This window comes from Anabas testudineus, chromosome 3 (genome assembly GCF_900324465.2).
Source record: "Anabas testudineus chromosome 3, fAnaTes1.2, whole genome shotgun sequence".
Taxonomy (NCBI): Eukaryota; Metazoa; Chordata; class Actinopteri; order Anabantiformes; family Anabantidae; genus Anabas; species Anabas testudineus.
This window is the reverse complement of record NC_046612.1, coordinates 20,856,895-20,873,397: the sequence shown is the minus strand read 5'-3', so window position 1 is coordinate 20,873,397 and position 16,503 is coordinate 20,856,895. Positions and strand designations below refer to the sequence as shown.

The 16,503-nt window shown below is 42.9% G+C and overlaps 1 protein-coding gene across 2 annotated transcripts; it reads right to left on the bottom strand.

Annotated features, from left to right (window-relative positions):
* Positions 1-277: 277 nt before the first annotated feature.
* sall1a (spalt-like transcription factor 1a) lies at positions 278-12,684 on the bottom strand. 2 transcript variants are annotated; one of them, XM_026378182.1, is made up of 3 exons: positions 9,148-9,357; positions 3,003-6,409; positions 278-2,007 (listed from the first exon to the last, which is right to left on the bottom strand). In XM_026378182.1, the coding sequence occupies exons 2-3, from the start codon at positions 6,192-6,194 to the stop codon at positions 1,567-1,569; spliced, it is 3,633 nt and encodes a 1,210-aa protein (XP_026233967.1). In that variant the 5' UTR covers positions 6,195-6,409; positions 9,148-9,357; the 3' UTR covers positions 278-1,566. The 2 variants fall into 2 exon arrangements, with proteins under 2 accessions (XP_026233967.1, XP_026233966.1); XM_026378181.1 differs by lacking the exon at positions 9,148-9,357 and adding an exon at positions 11,787-12,684 and having other exon boundaries at positions 279-2,007.
* Between the last annotated feature and the right edge of the window lie 3,819 nt (positions 12,685-16,503).

Sequence of the window (16,503 nt, the reverse complement as noted above, 5' to 3'; positions counted from 1 at the left end):
GGAAAAAGGACTTTTCCTCTGCCCAGGTTGTTTTATTGTATTTATATGTATTTGTAACGTGCATCAGATATTTTAATAGGGACGCGTTTTATTTCCGCGTAAAACGGACGGAAACAAGTTGACTCCAAGGTTTTGCGGTTAATTGGAGATTTCCCGGACTGGCAACGGAAATGATGAGGTTCAAACTAGTTTGAAATGAAAGAGCAGAAAAGCTCAAAGCATTAGTAACAGCATCCAAGTCTCGCTCTTCATTTAATTTTATTTTGAAGAAAAACTGTCAACATATTATAAATGATTTTTATCAGAAAATGAGGGAATAAAACGACACAAACACACAACGCTTCTTTTGGAAAACTGATGTATTTGAGTATTAGAGTAAAGAATTACAGTATCTTAGTTGTTAGTAGGTATTAAAGTGTAGAGAAACTGGACCCATAAAGATCTTCCAACTTTCCAAGAAAGTGCATGTAACAGTCCGAAGGTTGTCAAACCCAATAGATATTTATATTTATAAAAACACTATAATTTTGTCCCCTGGCCATGGTGGGTTTCTCGCGTGTGAGCTATATTTACATTTTCTTATGAGGGAGTTTGTATTTCCACATCTGAACGTATTTACAGAAGCTTCAACACATAACTTTGCACTTGATGTCAGTGAGGATGCTGGGACATAGCAGCGACTTGGAAATCCAGCTGAGAAACAGAAGGAAAATCCTGCTCATTTGATTGGATCTCTCAGTTCCAAAAACCAGGAAGTAGACCAGACTGAATGTTCCCCTCTTAACAACTGTTGTGGTTTCGACAACACCGAAATACGAGCAACGGAAGGAAAAAAAAAAAAAAACACAGAGAGAGAGAAAATATGGAAGTAAACAAAAAGTTGAAAGTACAATACACAGAAAAAAACAAAACAAGTTAACACTAAAGAAACACTTGAAATGTAGCAAACTTCAAAGTTTTGTCTTCCTTAAATAAAATACATGTAAATAAGAACTGGAAATAAAGGAACTACACAATCATTTAGTTCCTTGCCTGAATTTCATTGTTTCGTTTTGATGAGGGGAGAGAATACACAGATGTTAGACCATCTACAGAAGATCAGTGTACATTATTTACAGCAAGTCTGTTTGCTTATTACAGGGCTATGCATCACATGAACATCGACAGTTCGGTTATAGCTACTACAGACAGAAAATAACTTAATGCCAAGGTAAGGTTATCTACCCAGATTTTCTAAGTTTCAAAAGCACATTTTAAGCACCCATACATACCCATTCTGTCTTCAAAACAAACAAAAACCTAACTGTTAATGCTTCCACTTGGTTTCAAGCAAGGTTATAATCACTAATAAATAAGCTCCTTAAAACTATAACATGTACATTGTACAAAAAAAGCAACTTGTCTTCACACTCATGTTCGTAAAGAGTCAATGGCGAGCAAAGCAGTTCAGTTGATTTTGTCCCTGTCTTGTTCTCTTTCTTCCTCTTCCTCTGTTTGTGTCTACATATGTGTACAGTATGCTTTTCAGCATCTCCGTGTGTCTGTGTGCAACCGAAGACAAACACTCTAACTGGTGACTATTTCTTTATTGTCCTCTATGAAGCGCGTGAAGCGGAAATGGGCCCCGTTCTCTGTGTTGGCCATCTTCTCCAGACCAGCTAGAGCAGCGTTGGGCTCCATGCTGTGTAGCTTGTCTAGGCTGCCTGTCAGGCCACCAATGGGAGAGCTACCCCCATTTCCCACACCACCTGACATTGGCGGGATGCCTCCATTCTGGATGACTGAGATTTCATTTGTCTTCATTGCCAGGCCGTTTGAGAAGGCTGCAGCATACTGGTTCCAGAAACTGGCCGGGTCTCCATTGCTTGTCCTTGATGCCATATCCTTCTGGAAGATCTCAGGAAACTTGACTGGGTTGGTACCCAGGAAGGCCATTGGCCCATCCACAGAGAGCCTGCGGCCACGTCTGGCGGGAGCGCTGTTCCACATGTGTGTGCCCATGTGAACCTACAGAGCCAGGGAGGAGAGCGAAAGAGAATAAAAGGGAGGGAGGAGAGAGACAGAGCAATGAGAGGGATGAAAATTAGTGATGTTTACAAACTTGGCCACGAGAGCTGCACATGAGATGATGCAATGGAAAAAATAATAATAATGCTCAACTCCAAATTAAAATAGCTTCACACCCTGAGTGCAGCAGACCAGTTAGTCGTCTATGCTGTGGGATGGTGTAAACATCTTATTTTGGCAAGAATGGTACGTTCTGCTTAATCTAAACCTTAATCTGCTCATCTCACAAAGGGAACGCAGGGCTTGGGTAAAATAACACTGTGCAAATGTCAGTTTCTGTCCATCCATGTCCCTGTTGTCCTTTCATGGCAAAGACATTTTTCTCTGTCATAGTCATTGAAAGATAAATTCTTATAATTATATTTGATGTTGCTTTATGTACAAACTAGTACAAAAATGCTCAGACTTTTCTTTGTTTGCTAGAAGTGGAGCAACAGTAACTAAACAACAGATAAAAAAAAACTTTGTGTAAGCCTAATATCAACCCTCAGCCGGGGCCTGATTTACTACAACCTTTCAAAATTAAAATTTAACATGTATCCCAAATTCCTCAATAGGATTAAGGGTCGACTTGCTTAAAAATAACTGACGTAATTTAATATTTAATCAACATAATTTTCACAAGTTTCTGTAAATCATTGAGCAGATCTTTTCCTTAATGAGTTAGGGCTGTCACATATTTTCACAGAATCTGTTTTGGAAAACTACTGACTAACTTAGCTCACAATGATGGCTCATAATTAATTCTGAACTCATCGAATCATTCTTATTTGATCCAACGACGGAGTTTCAACACAATAATCATATTAGTTGCGTGATTCAACCTTTCCACTAAGCACACTGCCATGCAGTATAAAATTCAATAGCAGCTCAGAGACTCCTTTTTCACAAACATTTAGGAAATAAAAATGTTTTCTTGATGCTTCTACATTTACCTTGAGGTTTCCCTTGGTGGTGAAAGCTCGACCACAGATACTGCAGGCAAAGGGTTTTTCCCCTGTGTGGGTTCTCTCGTGAATCTGTAGAGCACTGCAGGAGGAGAAACACTTCCTACAGGTGTTGCAGAAGTGTTGCTTGGGCGTCCTGCGTGGTGGAGCAGCAGAAAGCACTGGAGAAGTAGAGGCAGATGACGTTATCAATCCAGGGGGCATGTCCTTGGTCTCCGGGTGGAGGCCATGCAGGAAGCCGTTGACCTCAGGTTTGTTAAGAGAGCCTACAGAGAGAAGGGAAGGGGTTGGACTGGAGGAGAGGCTGGTGTTTGATGGCTCAAAGAGCTGTGACGGCAGGTCTCGCATTTGATGGGTTAGCATGTGCTGTTTGAGGTTGCCCTTGGTGGAAAAACCCCTGTTACAAGCCGTGCAAATAAATGGTCGTTCTTTGGTATGGCTTCGATAGTGAATGTCCAAGGCACTCTGACAAGCAAAGGTCTTCCCACAGATGTCACAGGATGTGTTCTTGATGATGCTACGCTCACGGAAAGGGAATATCATGCCCAGGGGCTCTTTTGAAGAATTGACAGATGTCAGGTCTAGTGCTCCAATATTGGAGGGGTGACAGTGCAAGAGGCTTGCACCGGTGTGCTCCAAGGATAAGGCCCTCTGCTGCCTTTCTTCAAGGCTAGGGGATTTACGTAGTTGTGGCTGCATGCTAGTGGGGGATGGCGCCTGCATGGAGGAGGTAGATTCGGACACAGCTGGACTCCCAGTGCTTTGGCTTTCAACATCCCCTCCCAGTGATGAGGAGTCATTGGTGAGGCAGTCCCCCTCAACTATGCCATTTGCTGTAGCCTTCATTTGGTCGGCTTGTAGATCTTCTGTTTCATAGTTGTGGACAATCTCTTGGCCATTTTTCTCTCGTGCATCTAGGTTAATCATATCAGTGGGAAGAGGGGAATTACACGGACTGTCATGGGAGGCATCGGCTGATCGGGGTGTGTCTGGCACACTGCTATCTGGGCCCTCCTCCATTCCTTCAATGTTATCATCAGAGAAGTTGTCAAGATCATCAAAGTTTCTCTCCTCAAATGAGCCAGTGTCTGAGGCCATAGACTCTGGGTAACTCTCTGGCAGAGGGGTGTTAGGGATCTGCCCACCCATGTGCATGCGAATATGCTGCTGTAAAACCACAGCGTTGGTAAACTTCTTCTGACAGATAGGACAGGAGTGTTGGACTCTAAGAGGAGGCATGGCCCTGTGAACGCTGTAGTGGGTCTTAAGATTTCCCTTGGTGGTAAATGCCCTGCCACAAATTTTACACTTGAAGGGCCTTTCCCCAGTGTGAGTACGATAGTGCATTTTCAGCGCACTTTGGCAGCTCAGCACCCGGTGACAGATGACACATTCATTTGGGTCTGTCACCTTCCTGTCAATGTTCTCCACAAGCTGCTGTAACTTTGAGGTCTCTGACCCCTGGAGAGGATCCAATATGCCTCCAAAGGGGAACTTAGCCTTAAACTGATCAGACATAAGAGGCATGAGTGGGTTGGTCATCATGGGCGGGCTGTTGGATGTTGTGTATTCTGCAGTACTCTCTGAAACAGAGCTCACATTTGTCATGAAGCCTGAGGAGTGGCTGCCTTCTTCAGTTTTACCATTTGAGGTAGGCAGAGTTGCACCTTCACCCTCTTCAGACACTCCATCATTGCTTTTAGCTGAAGGCTCAACAGCACCTGAGTCACTCTTTGCAGTAACAGAAGGGCTTGTTATGGCTATTGAATGATCTTCCTTTTTGATGAAATGCGGCAGGCTTGGCATGGTTGGTGGGAGCAGCATGCCAACTGAGGAGGTGAGAGTGGGCAAAACTGGTTTGCTGTCCAGCCAGCTGGTGACAGGTTTCTCAGGGGGCACAGACATACCATATGGAATGCCAGTGCTTGTTGGTATGTTGTCTAAATGCTCAGGAACAGGGTAGGGGTTCATCTGGATGTGTGGGTATTTTTCTTTATGACGCTGGAAATGCACCTTCAGGTTGCCACGAGTGGAGAAGCGGTTGCCACAGATATTACATTTATATGGTCTCTCACCAGTGTGAGAGCGCAGGTGGATTTGCAAGGCACTGTCACTCCCAAATACCTTGCCACAAAACCTGCACTTATGCTTGAAGAAAGCTTCGTCTGAGCTGCTCTTGTGTTCAAATGAAGTGACATTTGGCGGCTTGCCTTTCCTCTGGGCCAAAGTTGCTAAAGAGTTGAGGTCCTCTACTGTGGTGCCAACACTGGGCAGAGAGCTGGAGAACAAGGGATTTCCTGGTGGGGGCTGAGGTAGAAGGGAATTCACTGCAGAGCTTAACAGGCTACCTATTCCACATGCTGGCGTGGATGATTTAGCTAGTGAGGAGTTGCTGAGCTGAGAGTGCAGGTCACTCACATGACTTGGCCTCTTGTCAGAGGACTGGGCGCTGACTGTTGATGGCCCTAGTGTGCTGATGCTCTGAGATGTCTCGCTGTTGCCTGGATTGGACTGAGGTAGCTGTGCTGCTGCAGCCAGCTGCTTTAGGCTGCTAATACTAGCTGACTGACTAGCCAGATTCTGCGCAAGCCCTGCGGCTGCAGCCAGCTGTTGGGAGAGATGTGAGCTGAGTGTGGTCAGTGGGCTGGCAGCAGGCCCCATAGTGCCTGGAGCAGAGGTTGGGGGAACCTGCATTTCTGGGGACTGGGAGGCTAGTATCAGTATCTGATGGCGAATCTGCTCGATAAGTTGCAGCTGGTGTATCTGTTGCTGTTGTAGGGCTAGAAGCTGCTCCATCAGGGCTGGCACTGCCACCCTGGGGCCCCCAGTAGAACGGGCCTCTTGGGAAAATTGGGCAACAGCCACTTTGGTGCTCTGAAGATTTTCAATTATGACATTGCTGTTGATCATGGAGAAGTTTCCCAGTTCAGTCAGGTTGCTGAGCTGAGGTAGAGGGGCAGATATAGCTGAAGTACCTACTGCAGGGCCAGAGGTGCTCCTGCCACCATGGCTGCTGGCTGTGTTGATAGGGCTCCCACTCTCTGTATGACTGCCTTCCTCTTCGTGACCACTGCTCATCCCAGAAATGTCTACGTCCATGGATTCGTCTTTTTCAAGAGTGCTAGGCTCCAAAAGGTCACTGCACTCTGTTTGATCAGTGTTATTAGCGGTGTCATTCATCTGGTCATCTGGATTATGGGGAGGAGACCCAGGCGAGAAAGTTCCGGTGGGGGAGGCAGGATTTTCATTCACTATCAGAACTAACTGATTCTTAGTGCAATTCTTCTGGTGTTCCTCAAGATCTGATAGTTCAAAGAACTCAGCACAACATCTGTTGCAAATGTGGGCGTCTGACTCCTTGCAGGGGGGGTCTTCTGAGCAAAGTTCTGCGTCCCCTGAAAAAGAGGAAACAGAGGATTAGTGATTAGAAATGTTTTGCAGCTGAAGAAGCAGCTTTATCACCTCAAATTCCATTGTTGTTAATCTTAACTTAATCTGTTTTACACTTATCCGCTTGATGTGTTCACAAAAACAACGACTGAAAGGCAACAATAAGCCAACAGAAATAAGAAAAGGCCTTATTCAGTGCAGTGGCCTCTTAAACATGATAAGAGGGATACAAAATCAATGGGAGCTGCTCAAATATTGCTTAGAAGTGATCTCTAAAGGTGTACATTTGGGTTTCATCAAACCAACCACAGGTAATCATTTTCTCCAGATAATCCATCAAAATATAGAATAGAGTGAAGTGAGGACATTGGGTCTTAATGAAATTTCATAGACAGACATTGATTTCCTATATTCCATGCCCTTCAAAGTCGACTTGTCCACTCAGTGCAAATCAAGCATTTGAAGGACTTATTAGACTTTCAATTTGCTGTCAACTTTGCTCATTTTCAGCCAACTATGGGCATCTTGGACGGGTTATCTATGTCACTAAACTAATTTGTATCCACTCAGCCTGCAATCACAGTGAAGCATGAACTACAGAGCCTGTGGCATCCACACTGTTATGTGCACACGCTAAATACAACAAGCAAAATAAAAGAGGAATAAAAAAAAAAGTTACAAGGTAAATAGTAACTTATGTAATTGCTGTGATATGAAAAAACATTATCATTATTAATCATTAAAATAAATGTCAAATGAAAATCATACAAAAAAGTCTCCAAAGTTCTGGACCATAATTGGAAATAAACTTTGACCCCCAAAACATTATCAACCACAGATAAAGCACTCATCAGTAAATGACTCTATAGAAAAACACTGGAAAAAAACTCTGTGTTTAAATAAATGACTTGGTCAAAACTAAAGACCAGGAAGGAACATCAGAATGCATGCATGACAAACTTACTAAAACTGTGAAACTGGTCATGCCAGCTCACAGAACACACAATACAGACACAGCAACATTTGTTGTCATCAAGATAAAACTCCGAAAATACAAAGGCTGCCTTTTACATGCGCACAAAAACAGGTTTTTTAATTTTTAATTTTAATAAACGACACGAGTCCGAGAGTGGAAATGCAAGACGACACCCTGCCCCCAGTGCTGCTGCTGTGCTCCAGACTTTCCTTATTCTTTTCTCTCTTTGTCACACTAAAATCTTGCTGTTTAACATACAAGTTGATTTACAAATTGCATTTCTCTATGAATCCCTTTCATTGTGGCTCCGGCCTCTCAACACTTTCATCATGGCCAAGAATTCATTTGCAAATGAAACCCGGAGAACTGCAGTCCTGCCCCACAGAGAGACAGGATGCCTTCCTATTGTTCGCGCAGCATGGAAGCGGCGGGGATCGTCGGCACAGCCTGGCCCTGCTCATCTCAGTCGACTCAAAGCAGATCCTGTTTAATTCAGGGATTATCTCCCTCAATGTTTCTCTGCTCAGAGACATCAGATAACGCAAAGTTGCCATGACAGTAAACCCTGGCCCTCACACCACCAAACCATGCAACCAGGAAAGACTCAACTTTAATGATAACTTTTCATGTTAACTCCCCCCTTCCACCCACCCGCCTACCTATACACCCTGAGTGCAAATTTTGAAAAAATGTGTTTGATTCATAGTGTGAGAAATGTGAGGATTAAACAAACACCTCTTCTCTTTTCTCAAGGCTGACTGTGCACAAATTGGTGTAAAGAAAATACAATTATATGTCACTGAGTGAGGATAAAAGACGGAGCCGGGCTTAAAAGATAGAAAAAACTTTTAACAAACCTGGAAGATAATTAAATTAATTTCTTTCTTAGATATGTGGTTATATTTGCGTGTACATGCTCATATCTTAATATAGATTACGAAAGAAATATGCTGCACATAATGTTTGTCCTTTTTCAGAAACTATGGAACAACAAATTAAATTAATGCAAAATTTCAATATAAAAGAAACATAAAATACAGGGCCTCTGCATGTTTAATTCAAACTATTTCCAAAAAAAGATGAGATTAATTTACATGCATATTTTCAGAAATCCAAAAAATCGGATTTTTTTTTCAATAATACTTTTTTATACATGCAAAAGCAAAATACTGCTAAATTATACAATTACAGTAGAGGAATGGCGGCACAAAATAGTGATTTAAAAATTTGCATTGCGATAGCCTCCTCTTCATCAACTCTGATTTTAGTTTGGAGTGTGGGAGAAGAAATTAATGATAATGCACCTACTGCGAAACAACACGTCTGAAATAATATTTCATCAACGCCTTGAATGTTCATAATGCTACAGATTCACCCTTTTAACGGGGTTATTCTGTTTTACTTTGCTTGATGACCAAAAAAAATCATGACAAAAAAAGAGATAAAAATAAAATCAATTAATGTCCACAAATCCACTGTCCTTGTAAGACTAGTATAGCAAACAGCGCAGATGCTAGCATTAGGCTTAATTCCCAAAATAGCAAGGATTAACTGCGAATTAAAATTAAGATAAAGTCAAGCTGGTATGGACATGGAGTCTGTAAAACTTCCATAGAAGCTCTACCAAAAGCACAATGTACACAGGGCATTAGGAGAGACAAAGAGCAGAGGACAGAGCCCTGAAGAGACGGACCAAAGTGTGAATATGAGAGACAAGAAAGTGAAGATTAGTTGGAAAAGTTGACGGAGAGCTTTGAAAGATCCTACATTGTTTTTTCGCGGGGGGTCTCTGTGAGCCTCTTGACACTTGTAACTTCAGGAGGGGTTCTGCTCACACCGTCTCCAGCCCTCAGGACTCATCCTACTGAACACTAGATGGGGTTCCACTTAAGCTGCCGTGGTCCAGGACAAGACTCAAATCTCAGAAGCTCTGCCCCGGTGACATGCTTAAAGCTTAAGGGGAGGGAAAAAGGCAAAGCAAGTCCTTCAGGCTACACCTAGACTCACACCACATAAACACTGGCAAAATGACAAGCAAGTGCACGGTGTGTTTGCAGGGAACAACAGTGCAAAGGGGGCTGCCCTGCCAATCTCCCCTCTAGGGGGGCCACTCTGATAGGGCGAAAAAGGGATGGCCACAACACTGATAAGGCCTCACGCTCGCACGCTTAAATAAAAAGCCGAGGCCTTGCTGGGCCGCCTGCAGCTCTGATCAGCAGGGTCAATGGCGAGGTAGAGGGGAACGCACTGGGCCCTGAACTTTCATCACCTCCACACAGAGGGACACTGGCAAAGGTTAAAACAGCTCAACACCCCACCCTCTGTGGCTCTCGCTCCGACCTCCCAGTAACTACGGCCCTCTGCATCACTGATATTCAAGTGCAAATACAAAGACTTTCTGTTTTCACTTCCGGGCACCACAACTCTGCAGAAGACACACAGCACATTAACTGTGGCCACTGTCTCAGCTGAACACCCCCCCCCCAAACCGAAAAACAACACGTCTCTACCATTAGAATTACACACACCAGACACTTGCAGCAATTTTTTTTACATGTGGCTCAGTTTTGGACATAAATAAAAAACGTTGCCTCCTCCAGTCAGTCTGCCAGGGCTGGTGACAAAAGTAACTCTTCATTAGGTTTATCAGATTTAAAGGGGAAATGCTGCAGAAACAAAGCAGAACTCTGGAGCTCACTGGATTTTGCACCAATCATCAACTTCTTCAAATCCTGTGAAAATATTTTCCTATCCGTGGATTATTCTTGTAAGAAACAAGTGAATTTCAAATGGCCTGTAGAAGCACAGAAGCTGCAGGCCATTTGAAACGTGCCTACTAGAATATTTACACTGCCATATTAAATACACAGGCCTTAAACAACAGGTCTGATCTGTGCCATAAATCATTTCTAATTTCATCGGTATGTATATTAATTTATAGTTTGCCCTATTTTCTGTATAAACACATTTTGTGACAAAGGAAAATAATGTAAATCTAAATGTTGTGCAGCGACATTGGATCTGAGAGATATTCCGCCAATCAATGGAGGAGCATTTCTTGAAATCAGTGAATATTGAAATAAGTGCTCTTTTCTGGGTTTTGACCCTTTGACAGAAAACACGCTCAACAAAAATCCACGTTACAGCGTTAAATCTTATTAATCTTATTCCAGCGTCGATGCACCGACACCGCAGTTTGGTTGAAGTTTTTTGGAGCCTCTTTACTCTCCTCTCGACACACATGGAACTATTTCTAATCCAGTTTCACTTCTCCGGCTTCTGCTGCCCTGTGAAGCTGCGTTAAAGCTGCACTTCTGAATGACACTTCGGATAAACTGATTTCAATGTTTGAGGCACGACAGCAGCATTAAAACAGGACTTAGTTCACTGTACGGGGGGAAAAAAGCGAAGTGCTATTTTTCACAGAAGGCCACGTTCAGAGGGACGTTTCTCTGCAGGCGCACATCAGCAAATAAGAAAGAATTAACAAGGCTGCTTTTATCACTGTTGATTTTCTACTTGTAATTCTTTTATAATAAAACAGTGTACGTGTGTGTGACACTTCACTTTATCTTCGCTGCTAATAAAAAAATATAAACAATGATAAAAACCAACAAAAACAAAAACACAAACTAAAGAGATATTTTCCAGCTCTGACATCCGCGCTGTTAAGACAAATCTTTCCTCTTTTCATCCAGGGCGCACTAATAATTGACCCTGCTGTGCGAACGAGCAGCGACTTTGCTGAAACCCATTTCTCCAAAAGACTGAAAACACTGTTCGACTTTCTGAAGCTGGACTGAAAAGCTCGAGTGCCGAATATCTGGGTCCGGGACTCGAGCAAAAAAGTTGCGAGTCTCGGCAGGAGCGACTGGCTGCTCCATGTCGACGCACCGGGGGGAAGCTCCGGAGAGGAGCGAGGAGCGAAGAGCGAGGCGGCCACTCACCACGTTAGTGTCGAAACCAGATTTAATGGAAACTGAAAAGTTGTGAAACTTTTTAACACACACACACACACACACACACACGCAGTATAAAAGTGAAGGAAAGGCGCCATGAAGTGTCGCTGGTATCTACAATTAATTTATCCTGTGCAGCTCCATGTACATTAAACCGATATCACACAGTCTTCAGTGTTTTTATTTTAACTCCTAACAAAGTTACTCCTAATTCTTATTTAAAGTGAAATAAAGTAAGAACTCCCTCGACATAAAGTTTTTTTTTTTTTTAAAGTGGCACAGATGCTGGAAATTGCAAAGAAGCAAATAAAACCTCAAAGTACAGAGCCCGATGCAAACGATTCACTTTAACGTTCAGATTCGAGCGAGGAGCCGAGAAAACACCTGAAATGGGTGAAAAAGTGTCGGAGCCGGGATAAAAGCGGGCGCTCGGTTACTTGGACTCACCATTGTGCTCCGATAAGGGCAGATGAGGGTCGGATTGGAAGTGTTGCGGCTTCGCTTGTTTCCTCCGCGACATGCTGGCTGGCACATCAGCAGGCAAAGAATAAAAAAATGAGTCCAAAAACCTTCTCAAAAATTACGTAAATCGAGCCCATCCACCGCGCATGTGCCCCGTTATGATTATCAATAATGTTCTGCGATTAATCATACGGGGGCTTCTTTGAAAGGCGATTGGCACCTCGCCAGCCCCCCTCCTATTCAAATGAAGTCTCTTTAATCAATTAGCTCCTGATTTGCTGGGGACTCTTGTCTCTCTCTCAGCTCCCACCCAATGAGTTGATCCGTATGGGGAAGAAAGGCTGGGTTTTCCAAACTCCCTTTGGATACGGTTTAACCCCTTCTGTGAGCCAAGTCAAAGCTTATCTTGACTACTACGGGGGAATGTCAGCGTCTCGAGTCCATGCCTGCGACAGTATCTTTCAATCTTTCACATTGATCAAGCAGCTGCCACAGTTTCTCTGTTCTTGTTTCCTGCTGTGGATGTGGACTGAGTGGACGCGCTCTCCACGCAGCTCAAAGCTCCGCGATCTCCAACCAACTTTCTTCTCTCTACAACTCTGCAGTCCGTCCTCCGCACTCGCATTAAGGTCGCTGTAATTCAGCTCTTGTTGTGTTGAACACCGACACCTACTCTCTGAAGAGTTTCAATCGAGGCTCCCGGTGCGCTGAAACGGAGAGTCGCGCGGGCATGTTCCGTGCGTAAACGGCACCGGTGCTCGTTCCCAAAAGCCCACGGCGTGATCCGACGTCCCAATCAGTTTCATTTGATTATTGATAGTAGAAAGGGGGATTTACTTACTAACACGTTTCATCACACACTGTACTCCGCGAATAAACAAACTTTGAGGGCCCGTGCAGCACTGGGACAAATGTGGAGCCCGGCCCATCGACAATCTGATTGGTCAGCGGGCTGCTCAGTCATGCTGCCACTCACCCCCCTTCCCTCTCCACCCCTCTCCGTTTCCCTCTGTCTCTCTCTGTCTCTCTCTCTCTCTCTCGCTGATTGCGCACAGAAGATCCAAACGCTTTGTGCGCAACGGGATGATCATTGGTAAAGACAGCGGGCACAAGTCTGTTCAGCTGAATAGGGACAAATAAAGCTTTTAATTTCTTCCCTAAATATTTATTTTTTTTTAGTGAATGCAATGTCTCACACTCAAATCATGTGCAGTCATCTGCATTTCTCACCATCTATTTAACAGTTAATAATGTGTTTTATTACCGTCGCCATCCAGTGGCTGCAGCACATCCTAATCAAAAGTCCGATGCTTTGAAGGTCTTTGATTTATTTATTTTAAATATCGAGTTTTTAAAGTCTGTGACAACTGAGCAATATAACGTTACCAACAAATGTAAAGCCAGAAACGAAGCCTGTAAATTATTATTAGTGTTGTTATTATTATTATTATTATTATTATTAATGCACTAACTGGTGTGCGTCTTCAGTGGAGATGTTTTAAAAGGGCAAGAGGTCCCACAGGAGCTTCATGTGAGCCCTGAGTCGAGTAGATTTATTACGTGAAAAAGATAAACGAAGCTCTCAGTCGGGCTGATTTTGAGAAATGAAGATAATAATGTTACTATAGGTGATGCCTCGGATGCCATTATTTTTCACTGAATATTTAAAGAGCAGCTGCAGGCTAGATGGATCTGGTCCTCTCCTGTGTCAGCTATCTTTTAGTTTCGACTAGCCCTACTATTTACTTATTCATGAAAAAAGGAAAGAGCAGGCGGAAAATCAAATACTTGTGATGGCTCTGAGTGGTCTGCTTTATCAGTGCGTTATGTCAAAACAACCCAAGAACACACATCTTTTTTGGAATTGTACATATATGTTTTTTGCCAGGTCCCTGTGCGTCTGAATTTTTTTGCAAAGTGAGGAGGTATCAACATCGAAAAGTGAGCTGTGACTAACTAAATCTAACAGCAAATGATCATTAATAGGGGAAAACGTGTGTGTGCCGTTAAAAAGACCATGCAATTATGCGCACCAAACTTGGAATTGCTGGGAGAGGAAAAAGGGGTCTGCAATATTGTAATGTCCCGGTCGGGAAAATCAATGGCCAGTTAATTGATGTGAGTGTTGGTGTGAGATTGTAAACAGGGTGATTTGCAGCCCAGCCGAGCAGGAGACATTTTAAATGGGATTCACTCGGGACGGTGAGGATACAGTGTTAACAATCACGGACTGAATGACACAGACGGACACAGTTTGGGGACCCAACAGACATCACTCAATGCCAGCGCCTGAGAAAAGTTTGTGACTATGACTGAGAATAATTTTTAACCAATCATATTTATCTGGCTAGATTACACACTGAAAAATATTATTTTTTACAGCCGAAACTCAGTGGTCATTTTGGAAACATCTGTGATTTAACAGAGACAAAATGACTGTTACAAGCTTATATTTGATTTAAATATAGATTAAAGATCAAAAAGGAGGACGTCTAATATTAACTTTTATTTTTAATTGAAATAGTTTATTTTCTATGACTTTAATAACAGTGAATAGTCACATATAAAGTCCTCTTTCATAGTTGATATTTGTCAGTGTGGAAATGATGTGAGTTCATTTTCTGAGGCTGAAATAAGACAAAGTGCGCATTCGCCTCTTATGCGCAATCAGCGCTGTGCGCAACGTATCAAACGAGGTCTGGCTCTGGTGCCATTATTCACTCTTATCAATGACACGTCGTGATTGATCATACAGCGTCCAAACACCGCACAACGCGATAGTTACAGCGCGGAATCTCCCAAACTCGAGCTGTTAGTGATCCTCACTCCGCGTATTTCCAACCAGAAAGTCCCAGTTTCTGTGTGACACCGCATTCAACACGTGGTGGCTTTTCTATTCACCGTCCTGCTCCCTGCTCGACGCGATGCCTGAAGAATTACAACGAGCTGGATCAGGCCTTCATCGAGCTCAGCTGCACGTGTGTGTGTGTGTGTGTGTGTGTGTGTGTGTGTGTGTGTGTGTGGGTGGGATAATGGGAACCCGAGTGGCGAGACGAGGCAAGGGCCAAAACTTATAGAGGTTTACAGTTTATGAGTCTTTAACTAATTCAGCTCCGATCATACTTGTGTCAGTATGACTTAGTGGACAGGTTCAGTTAGATGTCATCAGCTAAAGATTATATTTTAAGGCCTTTTGTTAAAAAAAATATTGGAATGAAAAACATGTCAGCGTAGACACAAACACTAATAAGTCATTTACATATTTAACTTAATACCTCCCAAATATTTTTATGACACACACCTCTGCTATAATGATGATTATTTATGATCAACAGTAACTGCAGTAACTGAAACCTTTGACCACCTCCTCCCCCATTGTTCCCAGCACAAATATCAAGAAGTGCATGGTCTTATTCGTGGCATGCTGACATCTTGCAAAAGGATTAAGGAGCTTGATTAAAGGGATTGTTGTAAGCTGGCCTCACGCTCAAAGAAATAAAGAAATAGGGCCACATTTTCCACGTATCAAGTCGCACACACTGTCATTGTAGGACTCTCAAAAGCAACGTACAGCTTTGTTCCAACAGCAAAAGATTAAATAGAAAAATTTAATAAGTTCAAAATACAAAAAAAAAAAAAAATCTCCACATAATATATTCAACTTTTTATGTTTATAAATTTAATCATTTTAAAACATTTTGAATAATCAAATTAACAAGTTGATAACTTCAGCACGTTATCAACTGCAACTCTATTGATCAATATTTGGAGGACTGAAATTACTCAGTGTTCCAGATGATCAAAATGCAGCATTTAGAAGTCAGTTTGCCACTAAAGAAATCCCACTGAAAAATCACCTGCATTAAAATTCAGTACCTGCAGCAGCAGAGAATAGCCTCCATTAATTAAGAGATCAGACCCTTTCTATTGTCCTCCAGCAGCCCTGCCACCACTTGTCCCGCAGATTGTCTCCCCCCATTGTGCCCCCTGACAACTTCCTGCAGCATCACCCGATATCAATGGGTCATGTTTGTTTTTACATTATCTCAGCTGCAGTTACAGACACCCCCTTTCAACCCGGCCTTGTTTGAGGGAAAACAAGCAAACAGTCAAGGGTGTTGCAGAGGTGCTAGAGGTCAGTGGCCCAACACACACACACACACACACACACACACACACACACACACAGCAGCTGCTCCGAGTGTGTGTGAATGTGAGTTTGCATGTGCTACTGGTACACTCATCAGTGACACACACACACACACTGGATGACTGCCTGTGTGTGAGTTTATCATCCGTAGCTGCCCAGGTACAAGTGTACAAGTGTTAGGAGATATGTGCCAAAGTATCCCTGACTAAGAGTCTCGTTGCTCCAGTTGTTACTGAGAGAGACACGGTGGCCAGCAGTGTCCTGTCCTGAATGGTGTAACTGGAAACCAGACACCACAGGTGGTGCACAGTCACACAGAAAACCACGTCTGCATCCTGCTGTACAGTTGGCAAACTCTTGCATACATTTGTTTGAGAAAAATACGTTAATATATAATTAATCATAATGAGGACTATTATTGATAAAATAACGTGCTGTAATCAGCTGTATACGAAAGAGGAAAGCAAATAAAAAATGATCCAATCATTTAAATAAAGTTGTGAATACACCTTCTGAATATGTGCTCCACAAAAATGAATTCACCACGTAGCT

What these genes read in the sequence shown, in the direction of transcription:
- sall1a (XM_026378181.1), bottom strand. Translation starts at nt 11,859, where the DNA reads ATGTCGCGGAGGAAACAAGCGAAGCCGCAACACTTCCAATCCGACCCT. An exon ending in GCCCTTATCGGAGCACAATG is followed by an intron (nt 6,410 to 11,786) that starts GTGAGTCCAAGT and finishes CCTCTTTTTCAG; the next exon opens with GGGACGCAGAACTTTGCTCA. An exon ending in CCACCAAGGGAAACCTCAAG is followed by an intron (nt 2,008 to 3,002) that starts GTAAATGTAGAA and finishes CTGGCTCTGTAG; the next exon opens with GTTCACATGGGCACACACAT.